Source organism: Mytilus californianus, unplaced genomic scaffold, assembly GCF_021869535.1.
Source record: "Mytilus californianus isolate M0D057914Y unplaced genomic scaffold, xbMytCali1.0.p SCAF_12, whole genome shotgun sequence".
Taxonomy (NCBI): Eukaryota; Metazoa; Mollusca; class Bivalvia; order Mytilida; family Mytilidae; genus Mytilus; species Mytilus californianus.
This window is the reverse complement of record NW_026262604.1, coordinates 19,509,541-19,522,410: the sequence shown is the minus strand read 5'-3', so window position 1 is coordinate 19,522,410 and position 12,870 is coordinate 19,509,541. Positions and strand designations below refer to the sequence as shown.

The following is a 12,870-nucleotide window of genomic DNA, read 5'->3' as shown; positions in this document are numbered from 1 at the left end:
ATTTGTGGTAACGGTTTCTTAATAGAAGATAGTGTGTGCTCCAACAGGGATAAAACACCGAAGAAGTTCTGCTTCACATGGTCCATTATATAAGTAAAGGTCTTGTGCTAAAATAAAAATCAGTTCTTATTGTATACCGTCAAAGTATGGATGGTGTTTAATATGACTTTCTACAAATAAATAAAACTAAAACACACCTGCGAAATAGCTGTAATTTAGACCGTGGTTTAAAGTATGTAAAACTTCTGTAGGCTGACATTACAATTTTTTTCTTTCATCCTCCTTTTTCCAAAATCCGTAATTTTTTGTTTTCTATTATTCAATTCTTCTGTTACTATGAACATACATATACTATAAATAAAGTGTATTTCCTATTTACTATCATTTCAAAGTTTACTTTCCACTGTGTCACCAACAGTAAATAGCAAATACACTCTATTTATAGAATATGTAACGCAAAAATAATTGTCCTGTTCCCAAGTATCTATCAAAACTATTTGTTGTTTTCACAGTCCTAAATATAACGGAAGTCTTGTCTATGACTTAAAAATCTTTCCAATGACGGAAACAATATCTGGACGCCTTATTTTCGTTTTTCTCTCAAAATAACCGAAACTGAATAATCATAAAAGAGAATGACAAATGCGACTGTGCATGGTACCGTTAGGACACGGATGGTTGATAATTAATTTATTGTGGAAAAAAGAGAAGCAACACGCAAAATGAGGTCTTCTCATTTAATATAAATAAAATTGAGAATGGAAATGGGGAATGGATTTATTTATCTATTGGTCACCAATGCCAATGTTTTAGGAATCCAGAGTACTCAAGGGAAATTGCAGACCTAACCATGCTTGATAACGAAGTAACTGACAAACTTATTGAATTTTCAAATATCATTCTTATCAAGTTTGGTTCAGATTGGTGAAAGCATACATGTGTACTTAAAAAAATTTCCCATAGGGTTTGTTGGTTCCCTAACTATGTTCCATGCAGCCATCATGTTACTGTCCAATCATTTTGGAACAAAATGTTTGTTTAGGTGTAATGCCACCAAATCATAGTACGTCACATCCGGTTGCATACGAAAATAGGTCGGAAAAAATATTCCCTTGAATTTGACAGTTGTAGGTAATTGATCCTACATTTCATTGCAGTAAAACATTTCTGGGTCTTAAACATATATCTTGGGTATTTCAAAGCACCATTATTTTTTTATTTGGGGTTTCTATAAAATATTTTGGAAACTTGAGGTTACATGGTTACTAAATCTAGTACACAGGTTTAAAAAGGGGGAAAATTTGATTGGTTAACTTCCAGTGATGGTTATTTTCTTATATGCAATAAAATGTTATGTGAAATTTTTTCTGTAGTACTGGACATGATAAAACTTTATTCATGCCAAGTATTTCTTTATTTGAAACAAAGATAAATTCTGCACAATTTTTTGAAAAGTGCAAATTTAAGAAAGACTAATAGGGAAAAATCAATGGTGGTATTACACCTTTAAGGAATTTTGGTGGCCAAGCTTGGTGAATTATTTCCATGAAATTCAGTAACAATTGTTTTTTTAAAGATTTTTTTTTTTTTTGCATTACTTGTAGTTTTTCCTCATCAATGGGCCACTTTTAGCTGTTTGGTCAATAATAATTTTTGTAATGTAATATTTTTGTTTACAGAGTTTTTCAAGATTTTTGTTGCATATATATATTTTAAATTTTCAGTAATAATGGCTGCCATGTTTGATGACATTTAGGTTCATTATAATGGTAAATAGGATTATCATTTAAATAATATTACTCTTACCTTTAAACTGTTGTCTTCATCTTTAAAAATGGCAACACACACATGCCAGTGCATCCCTTTTTGACCAAAGAAATCTTTCATTCTTTCCCTAAACATCTGTGGAAGGTATTTCATTGCCCAATCCATGATAATAATTACTTCATTGCCTTGTATGCTGTTCAGAAGATCAAACCTGGCATCATCTTGGTAGATTGTTCTCAAGATGTGAGATCTCCAGTCCTCAATCTGCCTTGTTGATATTTCCAGGTCTTGGAGGAAAGCTTTTTGATCCTCTGGACAGCTGGATAAAATGGCCAACCGAACTTCTTCAACAATATCTCCAAGCAGCAGACATCTGTCGCATGCCTTTTGATGCATGTTCACATCCAACACTAAGGGCACCAACTTTTGGATCACTTAATGAATACTGCAGGCAATGGAAGGCACATTCATCTTCTCTTTTTATATGCAGTTTGTATTCTGTTTTTAAGTACAGTCTACTATTTAAAATGTTGCTCTTAAATGTACTCTTCCAGTCCTCTGTTTTGTTCAGCTTGGAAATTAAGGACAAAATGTTGTCAATTGCTGTGGTGCCATCTACAGCAATGTTGTCTAAACCTTTAAGGCACTTCCTTTTGGATGCTTCACATGCATTCAAAACTTGATACAGTGTTGAGTCACTTAGAGGATTGAAATCATTGTCGGCACAGTAGAGTTTATACAGTTTAATCAAGTTTGAATGGATGACTGTTCTAACAACATCTGGGATAACAAGAATATCTCCCGAGTCTAATTTTAGGTCATGGGTAGTGTAAGAAGATATTTGGTTGAAAGATGGGTCACTGAAGAATTCTACAGCATGCTGTAACATGACATAGTTTATTCTCTTTCTATGTTGTTGTGTCTTTGAAGATTGTATACATGAGCCAGGACCATTAACAAATGCATGTTTTCTGGCTTTATCTATTTGATATTTTGTGATCTCAGGAATCCATGTCAACAAATCAGTCTTTGAAAACTGGTTCACAACAAGAGACAAAAGTTGACACTTTACATCTGCATCCTTTATACTTTTGCACATCTGGGAAACAACATGAAGAAGGTCATCATCACCTTTCGTTACTGGAACCTGATCAGAAATTCTCCTTAGTTTAGTTCCTTGTTTAGGTGCAATAGCATTATATAGAGCTTCAGATGTTTCCTCAGCCTTTCTTTTGTAGTATCGGATGGTTCTGTCTTTTGCTTTATCTATATTTGTGTTCAGCTTTGATCTAAGTGGACTGATACAACCTTGACCTAGAACATAAATAGCCTTGTTGATATCAGCAATTTGGATTTCTTTAAGAGGCAATGCTTCGTCCCCTTGGCTCCAACTTGAATCTTGACTGCTGCACACTGTACTAACTTGCCCCTCGCTATCTTGTGAATATGTGTATAAATTCTATAAATAGAAAATCATGCAGGTAACAGTTGTCATTCAAAAAGAACTAAACAATATCATATGTAAGGATGTTCAACAATTTCTTAATATACATGGTTAGAATTCAGCATATCAAATAAAAGACTAACATTAATTATATTTTTGATGTCAGAAATCAAACAAAGTTTATCTTTTAATAAAAGAAAAGTGTAATTTTGGACCCTTTTGACCTCAATGTTAACTAATTTGACAACAGGGCCCAAAATCCAAACACAGTTAGATTCAGCATATCAAAGAACCACAATAATTAAATTTTTGTTGAAATCAAACAAAGTTTTATTTTGGACCCCGATTTGGACCAACTTGAAAACTGGGCCCATAATCAAAAATTTAAATACATGTTTTGATTCAGCATATCAAAGAACCCAAAGAATTAAATTTTTGTTAAAATCAAACTAAGTTTAATTTTGTACCCTTTGGATCTTAATGAAGACCAATTTGAAAACGGGACCAAAAATTAAAAATCTATATACACGAATAGATTCGTCATATCAAAGAACCCCAATAATTCAATTTTTGTTGATATCACACAAAGTTTAATTTTGGACCCAAATTTGGACCAACTTGAAAACTGGGCCCATAATCAAAAATCTAAATACATGTATAGATTCAGCATATCAAAGAACCCCAAGAAATCAAGAATATTTTTTGTTAAAATCAAACTAAGTTTAATTTTGGACCCTTCGGACCTTAATGTATCCCAGTTTGAAAACAGGACCAAATATCAAACATCTAAATACACGGATAGATTCGTATATCAAAGAACGCTAATAATTCAATTTTTAATGAAATCAAACAAAGTTTAGTTTTGGACCCTTTGGATCTCAATGTGGACCACTTTAAAAACAGGGCCCAAAATCCAAAAACGTTATACACGGTTAGATTCAGCATATTAAAGAACCCCAAAAATTCAAGAATAAAACCCTATTGAAATTGGTCAAGAAATAAACAATTTATACAAATATTGTTTTTGACCCCTAATTCCTAAACAGAAAAGGCCATAACCACCAAAATCGATCCCAACCTTCCTTTTTTGGTATGGAACCTTATGGTACAAATTCAGAAAAATCCATACATTTACACACAAGTTATTTTCTGGAAACTAGGATAAACTGCTTCGCTGAGCGCAGCTGGATACGCCCGCAGAGGTCCAACCCTGAACAGTTGGGGCAAAAATAGACACAATATTCAAGCTTGATACAGGTCTGAATTTGGATTGTAATAAGATATTTGACATATTATAGGTTTCTGAATAAATGAAGTCGAAGAACTTGAAATTGGTTATATGAATTGAATTGATATTTAATTAAAGATTTTTTGCTGTTGTGCAAAACACTGTGCTGTTGCGCAATGCTAAGTAAATCTGTTGTCAAGACTATAAACAAATAAAATCTTATAACTCGGAAACCTAAATTCAAAAATTTATAAATATAAAAAGGGAGCTTACAAAAATAGATATAAACAATTTACCAAAGTTTCATAACTTTTGAGTTATTGTCCGAAAACTGGAAAATCCCCATTTTTGTAATGAATAAAACCCCATAAATCGGAAACGTATTGTCTAAAATTTATAAAAATCAAAAGGGAGTTCATGTCGATAGAAATGAACATGTCGTCAAAGTTTCTTGCAAATTGGTGAAATTGTTTTTGAGTTATTGTCAGAAAACTGGAAAATCCCCTCCTTTTTTAATGAATAAAACTAGGGATGTCAACTCGATAAAGATTTACTAATCGAGTACTCGTTGGATTTACCGAGCGATACTCAAGTAGTCGCTCGGAAAAACATCTACAAAATGGAAACACAAAATCATACCTATTTTATGTATTGTTTGTCGTTTTCTTAACGTAAAACCCTCAACAATATTACCTAGGACTAGATAATTGTTCCAGGAATTTTATAAAATAATTAATAGCTCATTTACTACTTGTACCAATTAAGTAAATTGGCAATAATCTAATCAATTAATTAATCATGTTAAAACACATCTTTAGAAAAATGATTACTCAAACAACAGTATTTGGGAATCGTAAAAAAACACATTTAATGGTCAGCAAAGGGGTAATGATTAGAACTTATTGATGCCTTTGTTACGTATTTAACATTCCTGCTGATGAAAATATTTGCTCTGACGGTACAGAGGTGGGGGAGGGGGAATGACTATAAGACTAAAAGTGTAAGCATTGGAAAGGTGCTCTTGTTCATAGCCTACCTCTGTTCGGAGGAATTTAAAATGACAATTAAACGCACACATTCGAGACATATTTTAATATTGATTAATATTTTATTTTCTAGGAGGCGCTCTCAATAAAAATATTTTTGTTTAAGCTTAAGAAAGCAACAACATTCTAACAGGAAACTGATTAGTCGAGTATCGTTTTGGTATTCGATACTCGGTACTAACTAGCGATACTCGAGTACTCGAGTACTCGTTGACATCCCTAAATAAAACCCCAAAACTCGGAAACGGTAAATCAGAAATTTATAAAAAAACAAAAGGGAGCTCACGTCAATAGATATAAAACATTCACAAAAGTTTCATGCAAATTGGTGAAATTGTTTTGGGGTTATTGTCCCAAAACTGGAAAATCCCCCCTTTTTTAATGAATAAAACCCCAAAACTCTGAAACGTAAATCCCAAATTTATAAAAAACAAAAGGGAGCTCACGTCAATAGATATAAACACTTCACCAAAGTTTCATGCATATTGGTTAAAGCGTTTTTGAATTAAAGTCCGACATGTTGACGACGGACGGACGGACAGACGGACAACAGTATACCATAATATGTCCCATAAACGGGAGTATAAAAATGCTTATTTGGACCCCTTTTTAGGCCCTAAATTCCTAAACAGTTGGGAACATAACCCCCGAAATCATTCCCAACCTTCCTTTTGTGGTTAATTTCATAGAGATCCATTCACTTAAACTAAAGTTATTGTCCGGAAACTAGGTGTCTTCTGACACTGCAGATAACAAAGTGATACCAATATACGACTCCAAAATTTTTTGGCAGTGTATAAAAATATAAATATGAGGTAAGAATAATAGGCATATCAAAGAACCCCAATAATTGATTTTTTATGAAATCAAACAAAGTTTTATTTAGACCCTTGAGGGCCTTAATGTGGAACAATTTAGAAACAGGGCCCATACTTAAGATTCTGAATATACAGTTACATTTGGCTTATCAAAGAATCCCAAGAATTCAATTTTTGATAAAAACCCCAAAGAAGAATAAAGTATTGATTTAAACCCAATTAAATTGATCTATAAATAAGCAATTCATATACAGAAGTATTAGAAAAGTATTTACTTGATGTTGGCCCCTTTTTCCGAAAAAGTTAGGGCCATTACCCCCAAAATCAATCCCAACATTCCTTTTTTTTCAGGAGACAGCATGCTGAAATCTTCCTTTTTCAACTTCATTGAAGTGAAACAGAAACTTTAAAATACAAACAGGACACAGATGAAGTGACTCTCATTATATTACATTTGTACTTTTTTATACAATGTTGTAAGATGTTTGTCAAAGCTTATGCTGCATGTACATGTATTTATTATAGTATTGTGATAACCATAGTTTTGCAATAAAAGTTGTGTTTGGTGCTGCACTACATGACAGGTACCATAAATGGATCAAGTAATGCTGACTAGTCAGGAGCATCTGGTCTTACTTTTTGTTTTATATGAGAGGTCATATTGTTCATGTTGTTATAGAGCTTTTTATGCCCACGCCGTAGCGGTGGGGGCATTAAGTTTAACCCTTGTCCGTCTGTACGTACGCACGTACGTACGTCCCAAAATTGGTTTCCGTTCTTTTACTTAAGTTTGCCTCAACCAAATGTTATGAAACTTATAAATACACAATGCTTATCGCCACAAAACACAGATCAAGTTTGAATTTTGGTGGCGTCACTTAAACCGTTCTAGAGTTATGCTCCTTAAAAATGGAAAAATTGCAAAATTTTTAGTTTCCGTTCTCTAACTTAAGTTTGCCTCAACCAAATGTTATGAAACTTATATACAATACTTATTACCACAAAACACAGATCAAGTTTGAATTTTGGTGGCGTCACTTAAACTGTTCTAGAGTTATGCCCCTTTATAAAGTGAAACATTGCAAAATTTTTATTTTCTTCTAAATATCAAGTTATTTTTAAAATTGGAGTTATCTTCCTTTGTCCATGATTATAGTTGAATCAACTACAATCAATGCTTTATACAATGCAATGTTTAATTTTGACTTCCACGGATAAAACACAGATCAAGTTGAATTTAATAGTTACCATTATTAAGTTATGCCCCTTTATAAATCAAAAGATTGCAAAATTTTTAGTTTCCATTCTATAACTTAAGTTTGCCCCAACCAAACATTATGAAACCTATACACAATATTCATTACCACAAAACTAAGATCAAGTACAAATTTTTGGTTTCCGTTTTCCAACTTTAGTTTGCCTCAACCAAATGTTATGAAACTTATACACAATGCTTATTACTACATAATACAGATTAAGTACGAAATTCGGTGGCGACACTTTTACCATTCTTGAGTTATGTCCCTTTATAAACATAAAAATTGCTGATTTTTTCATTTCCGTTCTCTAACTTTAGTTTGTCTCAACCAAATGTTATAAAACTTATACACAACCGTTCTAGAGTTATGCGTGTTTACAAATAGAAAAATTGCTGAATTTTTAGTTTCTGTTCTCTACTTAAGTTAGCCTCAACCAAATGTTATGAGACTTACACACAATGCTTATTACCACAAAACTCAGATCAAGTTCAAATTTGGGTAGCGTCTTTTTTACCGTTCTTCAGTTATGTCCCTTTATAACTATATGATATTCAAGCGGGGGCATCATCTGTGTCCACATGTGGACACTATCCACATTTATTTTTTTTAAATAATTGAAATAGTATTTTTTTATCTTGTGTTCAACTGTTGAATGCTGCTTCTCACGTGGGTTCTTTCTGTTTGTCTTGGACCAAATAACACATCGTTTGTAAGAGAGAAGATATTTTTTTTTTAAATTTAAGCGAGAATTATTTCAAGATATACAGATAAATAAGCGCATTCATTTTCTAATGTTATATGTCTGATAATATTAATTTCCATGAATATGAAGTTATCTGGATTGATACAATTCTTCTGCAAGAAGTTTTCAACCTTTTTTATTTGGTTATATTGTTCTTAAATGTGTTATGATTACAGTGACTAACTTACCTTATCAAAGGTAGATGAATTTGTCTTTCTCGTGCGAAGTGTATAGTTACAATGCTCATCTTCATCATTTGTTGTAGCCACTAATTTTGACTACAATATAGAGAAAGCAAGTTTGTTGACTTAAACTTGACTTTTGTAACAACAATATATTTCTCTTATACAAATCTACTCCTACATGTCCTAAAAAACAAGAGTGCAACTACTAAAATTTCTCACCTGTTTCATTCCTTCCATATACTAAAATAAAATGCTCCGCTGGGCGCAGCTTGATACGACCGCAGAGGTCGATCCCTGAACAGTTGGGGCAAGTATGGACACAACATTCAAGCTTGATACAGCACTGAATTTGGATTGTGATTAAATATTTGACACAGCATAGGTTTCTGACACAGAATGAATGTGGTCTAAGAACTTAAACATTTTCAATTTACCTATTTAAATCATATCATTATTATTTTGCTTTTATTTATAAATTAGAAATAACCCATTTAAAATGAAAAATTTTATAGAAAAAAAAGGAAAAAAATATCCCCCCTCAATTTTTTTGAACCCCCTTATGATTCATCCCCCCAATACTCAATCCCAACCTTTCCTTTGGGGTATGGTACCTTGCAGTACAATTTCAGAGAGATCCGTACACTTGAACACAAGTTATTGTCTGGAAACTAGAAAAATGCTTGTTTTTTGGCCCCTTTTTGGCCCCAAATTCCAAAACGTTTCGGGCAATTACCCCCAAACTCAATTCCATTTTTTCCTTTGTGATATGGAACCTTGTAGTACAATTTCAAAAAGATCCATACACTTACACACAAGTAATTTTCATAAAACTAGAAAAATGCTTGTTTGTTGCCCCTTTTTTCCCCCTTATTCCTAAAATGTGGAGGTATGGTACCTTGCAGTACAATTTCAGAGAGATCCGTACACTTGAACACAATTTATTGTCTGGAAACTAGAAAAATGTTTGTTTTTTGGCCCCTTTTTGGCCCCAAATTCCAAAACGTTTGGGGCAATTACCCCCAAAATCAATCCCAGCATTCCCTTTGTGATATGGAACCTTGTGGTACAATGTCAGCGAGATCCATACACTAACAAGTTATGTCTGGAAGTTACACAAATGCTTATTTTTGGCCCCTAATTCCTTAACTGTTGGTACCATAACCCCCAAAATCAATCCCAACCTTTCTTTTGTGGTATTGAACCTTATGGTAAAATTTCATAGAGATCCATTCACTTAAACTCAAGTAAGAGTGCGAAAACCAATGTGTCTTCGGTCGACGACGACGCCAACGTCATTCCAATATACGACCGCAAAATTTTTTTGCGGTCGTATAAAAACTAAACTTAACATTGAAAAACGAACAAAAAAATGAGGTCACAATCATATAGACTGATAAGCACACTGAAGGAATAACAGTACTGTAGTTGAAGAGTTGCCACCGTCAATTGTCGATTTGACTGTCACAAATGCAGTTTTACTGGCGACGCTTAATACATGTCTGAATTTGGATTGTAATTAAATATTTTACAATAATAGGTTTCTGACACAGAATAACTTTAATCAAAGAACTAAGAATTGGTTATATGATTTGAATTTATATTTATATATTCAATATTTTGCTTTTGTGCAATACACTATGCTGTTGCGAATTGAACCCCCCTCCCCCTTTTTTTGCTTTTAAGCAATACTATATGCTGTTGCGTATTGACCCCCCTCCTCTCCAAAAATATAAATGTGTTACACCCTCCCCCCTCACCCTTTATTTTGCCAACAAGAAAAAAATATTGGAAGAAATTTTATTTGTTAATTTCTGAAATCTGAATTGAGAAAAAAAATTGCCCCCTCTTCCAAAAAAAAAATCTTTCCCTCATGATATGTTTGTTTTCAATTTATGAGTTTGAATATTCCTTTTGTATATATTTTTTACCAACCTTTTATAACTTCATACACATGTAACATCATTTGGCTCTTCTTTAATTGTAGAAATCATCTACCCTGTTTCCCCTCACCCACCTGCCTACTACTTCACCATACTGAACAATATTCATGATATATGTATGTGTGCCACACTAAAATATACTTACAAATTTATTAACATAAGGTTTGTCTTCATTTGGATCATCAATCTTTATATCCATACCATTGCCATTGATATCCTACATAAAAAATACAATGCTTATCATTGATTATATTTAATTTTTGATTGATACAATTTACAAATTACAGTGAAGACAATAAATCATATGAAAAAAAGCAATCAATTCTTACTAACATTTAATATTATGGCAAATTATATTTTACTGCAAATTTCAAGGTGCAGATGTTGGTATTCTATCATGTCTATTGTATACTATGTCATAAACAATATTCTGGCATACATCTGCGTCTTTATATTGTATTTCATATACATACATGTACATACAAAAACTAATGAGATATGGTATACGGGTACATGTAATTGTTAATGAGACAAATATCAAACAAAGTTTAAATGAATTGGATAGAAACAACTACAGGCAACTGTACGGCCTTCAACCAACCCATATCATATAGTCTGTTATGAAAGGCCCTGACATAAAAATTATGAAACTATTCAATTGAGAAGACTAACTGCCTAGTTTATCATGTTTGTATATAGGTAGCAAAAATAAAATGACAGACCTAAAGCTACTTAATTTTCTGATTGAGAGTTTTTGTCATTATAAACATCTTTTTTTTTTTTTTATTCTCGCTCACATGGTTCAATAAATCCCAACCTTCCTTTTGTGGTATTGGACCTTCTTAAAAAATTTCATAGAGATCCATTCACTTAAACTAAAGTTTTTGTCCGGAAACCAATATGTCTTCGGACGACGACGACATCATACCATTATACGATCCCAAAACATTTTTTGCGGTCGTATAAAAATAAATGATAAATTCAATGCAATTTTAATGGTGGTTCCGTTAGCAATTTATTTACATAGACCAGAATTATCATCCACCTCACATGAAGTGTAGAAAAAGAATCATAACCCTCGGGTAGTGGAGATACCGTATAAGAAAACCCAAACCGTTTGCAGTTATACCTACATTTTGTTTTCTATTGGTATATGTAATAAAACTATGTTACCTTTTTTTCTGTACATGATGTATATGTTTTCAAGTATTCTCCATTACATTTTCTGCATATTCCTTGAAAGAAAAAGAAAAAAGAATGCATAAAATTCATATAAAGAATATATATATATATATGTCTATGTCATAATGGATTATATATTCAGCTTAAATATGGGGACAAAATCAATTTTGATAGGAAGCATTTAAGTTGGGGGAGGGGGGTTCCAATATGTAGCTTATAATAATAAATACTTTATTTTAAAAATCATGTATTGTCTAAGTCAAATTAAATTTTTTTTTTAGTATAAAATCCCAAAACCAAGACATTTGCAAGAGAAGCATAAACAATATTTACAAACATATAAAACTTAAATTTAAGAAACATTCATATTATACAAGTATATATTTAGATGTATTTTGGATATTTAGAGGAGGTGATACATTCTGAACTTTTGAAAATTTGAAAGTAAATGATAAACTTCATCATGTTTATGCATAAACTTTTAAAAGTATCAATCAAAAGTGAAAACATTAACTTGCTATGTCCCCCTTTCAAAATACTTGATCATCACCTATAAAAAAAAAACTGTGGTTATATAATGTAAAACTTATTTTTTGGGGGTTCAGTTTGTGGTGGAAAAAGGGGGAGGGTATCTGTATCTGTATTGGTATGTGTAGAATCCTGTTATGGGCTTATGGCTTTTATACACAGTGGAGAAGAGCCCCATTTTTATGGGTGTTCTTGTAGGGCGGTCTTAAATGCCTCTACAGAACCTGCATGCACAACTTTATCATATATCAACTTGACATGGCAGATTTCAAAAAATAAAGTTCATGTAGGGGCATATGTTAATACAAACAAAAAAGTGAATGTTAAGGTACATGTAGGGGTAATTTGTCAATACAAAAATGTGTACTTTGTTTTAAAATACACATATATGTATATTATCAGTTACTTAGGGAGAAGTGTCCTTGAAAATGTCAACATACTGAACCTGTTTAAAGATTTCAATCGTTTGTTACCAAACAAACTCAATGTATCAGTTATGAACAAACATGTATATATTTGACAATATAATTAATGAATTGGAATACAAACAAAATAAAGTACATTGTACTTACCAGAGCCAATGGGCACAAATACACAAAAGTCGGCTAACATTTGTCTGCTCATGGCCGTTGTAAAGCTCCGATAAGGCTTGGCCTTTCCCTCATGAATTGGATATTGGCACAAGGCCTTTTGTCTCCAGTTTATTCCAAGGAAATCTCTATGATATGGAC

The 12,870-nt window shown here is 32.5% G+C and overlaps 1 protein-coding gene across 1 annotated transcript; it reads right to left on the bottom strand.

The window, feature by feature from the left end:
* Positions 1 to 2,113: 2,113 nt before the first annotated feature.
* LOC127722324 (uncharacterized) lies at positions 2,114 to 10,628 on the bottom strand. The gene is made up of 3 exons (XM_052229212.1): positions 10,575 to 10,628; positions 8,493 to 8,582; positions 2,114 to 3,226 (listed from the first exon to the last, which is right to left on the bottom strand). The coding sequence occupies exons 1-3, from the start codon at positions 10,626 to 10,628 to the stop codon at positions 2,114 to 2,116; spliced, it is 1,257 nt and encodes a 418-aa protein (XP_052085172.1).
* Positions 10,629 to 12,870: the final 2,242 nt, after the last annotated feature.

What these genes read in the sequence shown, in the direction of transcription:
- LOC127722324 (XM_052229212.1), bottom strand. Translation starts at nt 10,628, where the DNA reads ATGGATATAAAGATTGATGATCCAAATGAAGACAAACCTTATGTTAAT. An exon ending in AACCTTATGTTAATAAATTT is followed by an intron (nt 8,583 to 10,574) that starts GTAAGTATATTT and finishes TCTATATTGTAG; the next exon opens with TCAAAATTAGTGGCTACAAC. An exon ending in ATTCATCTACCTTTGATAAG is followed by an intron (nt 3,227 to 8,492) that starts GTAAGTTAGTCA and finishes TTCTATTTATAG; the next exon opens with AATTTATACACATATTCACA.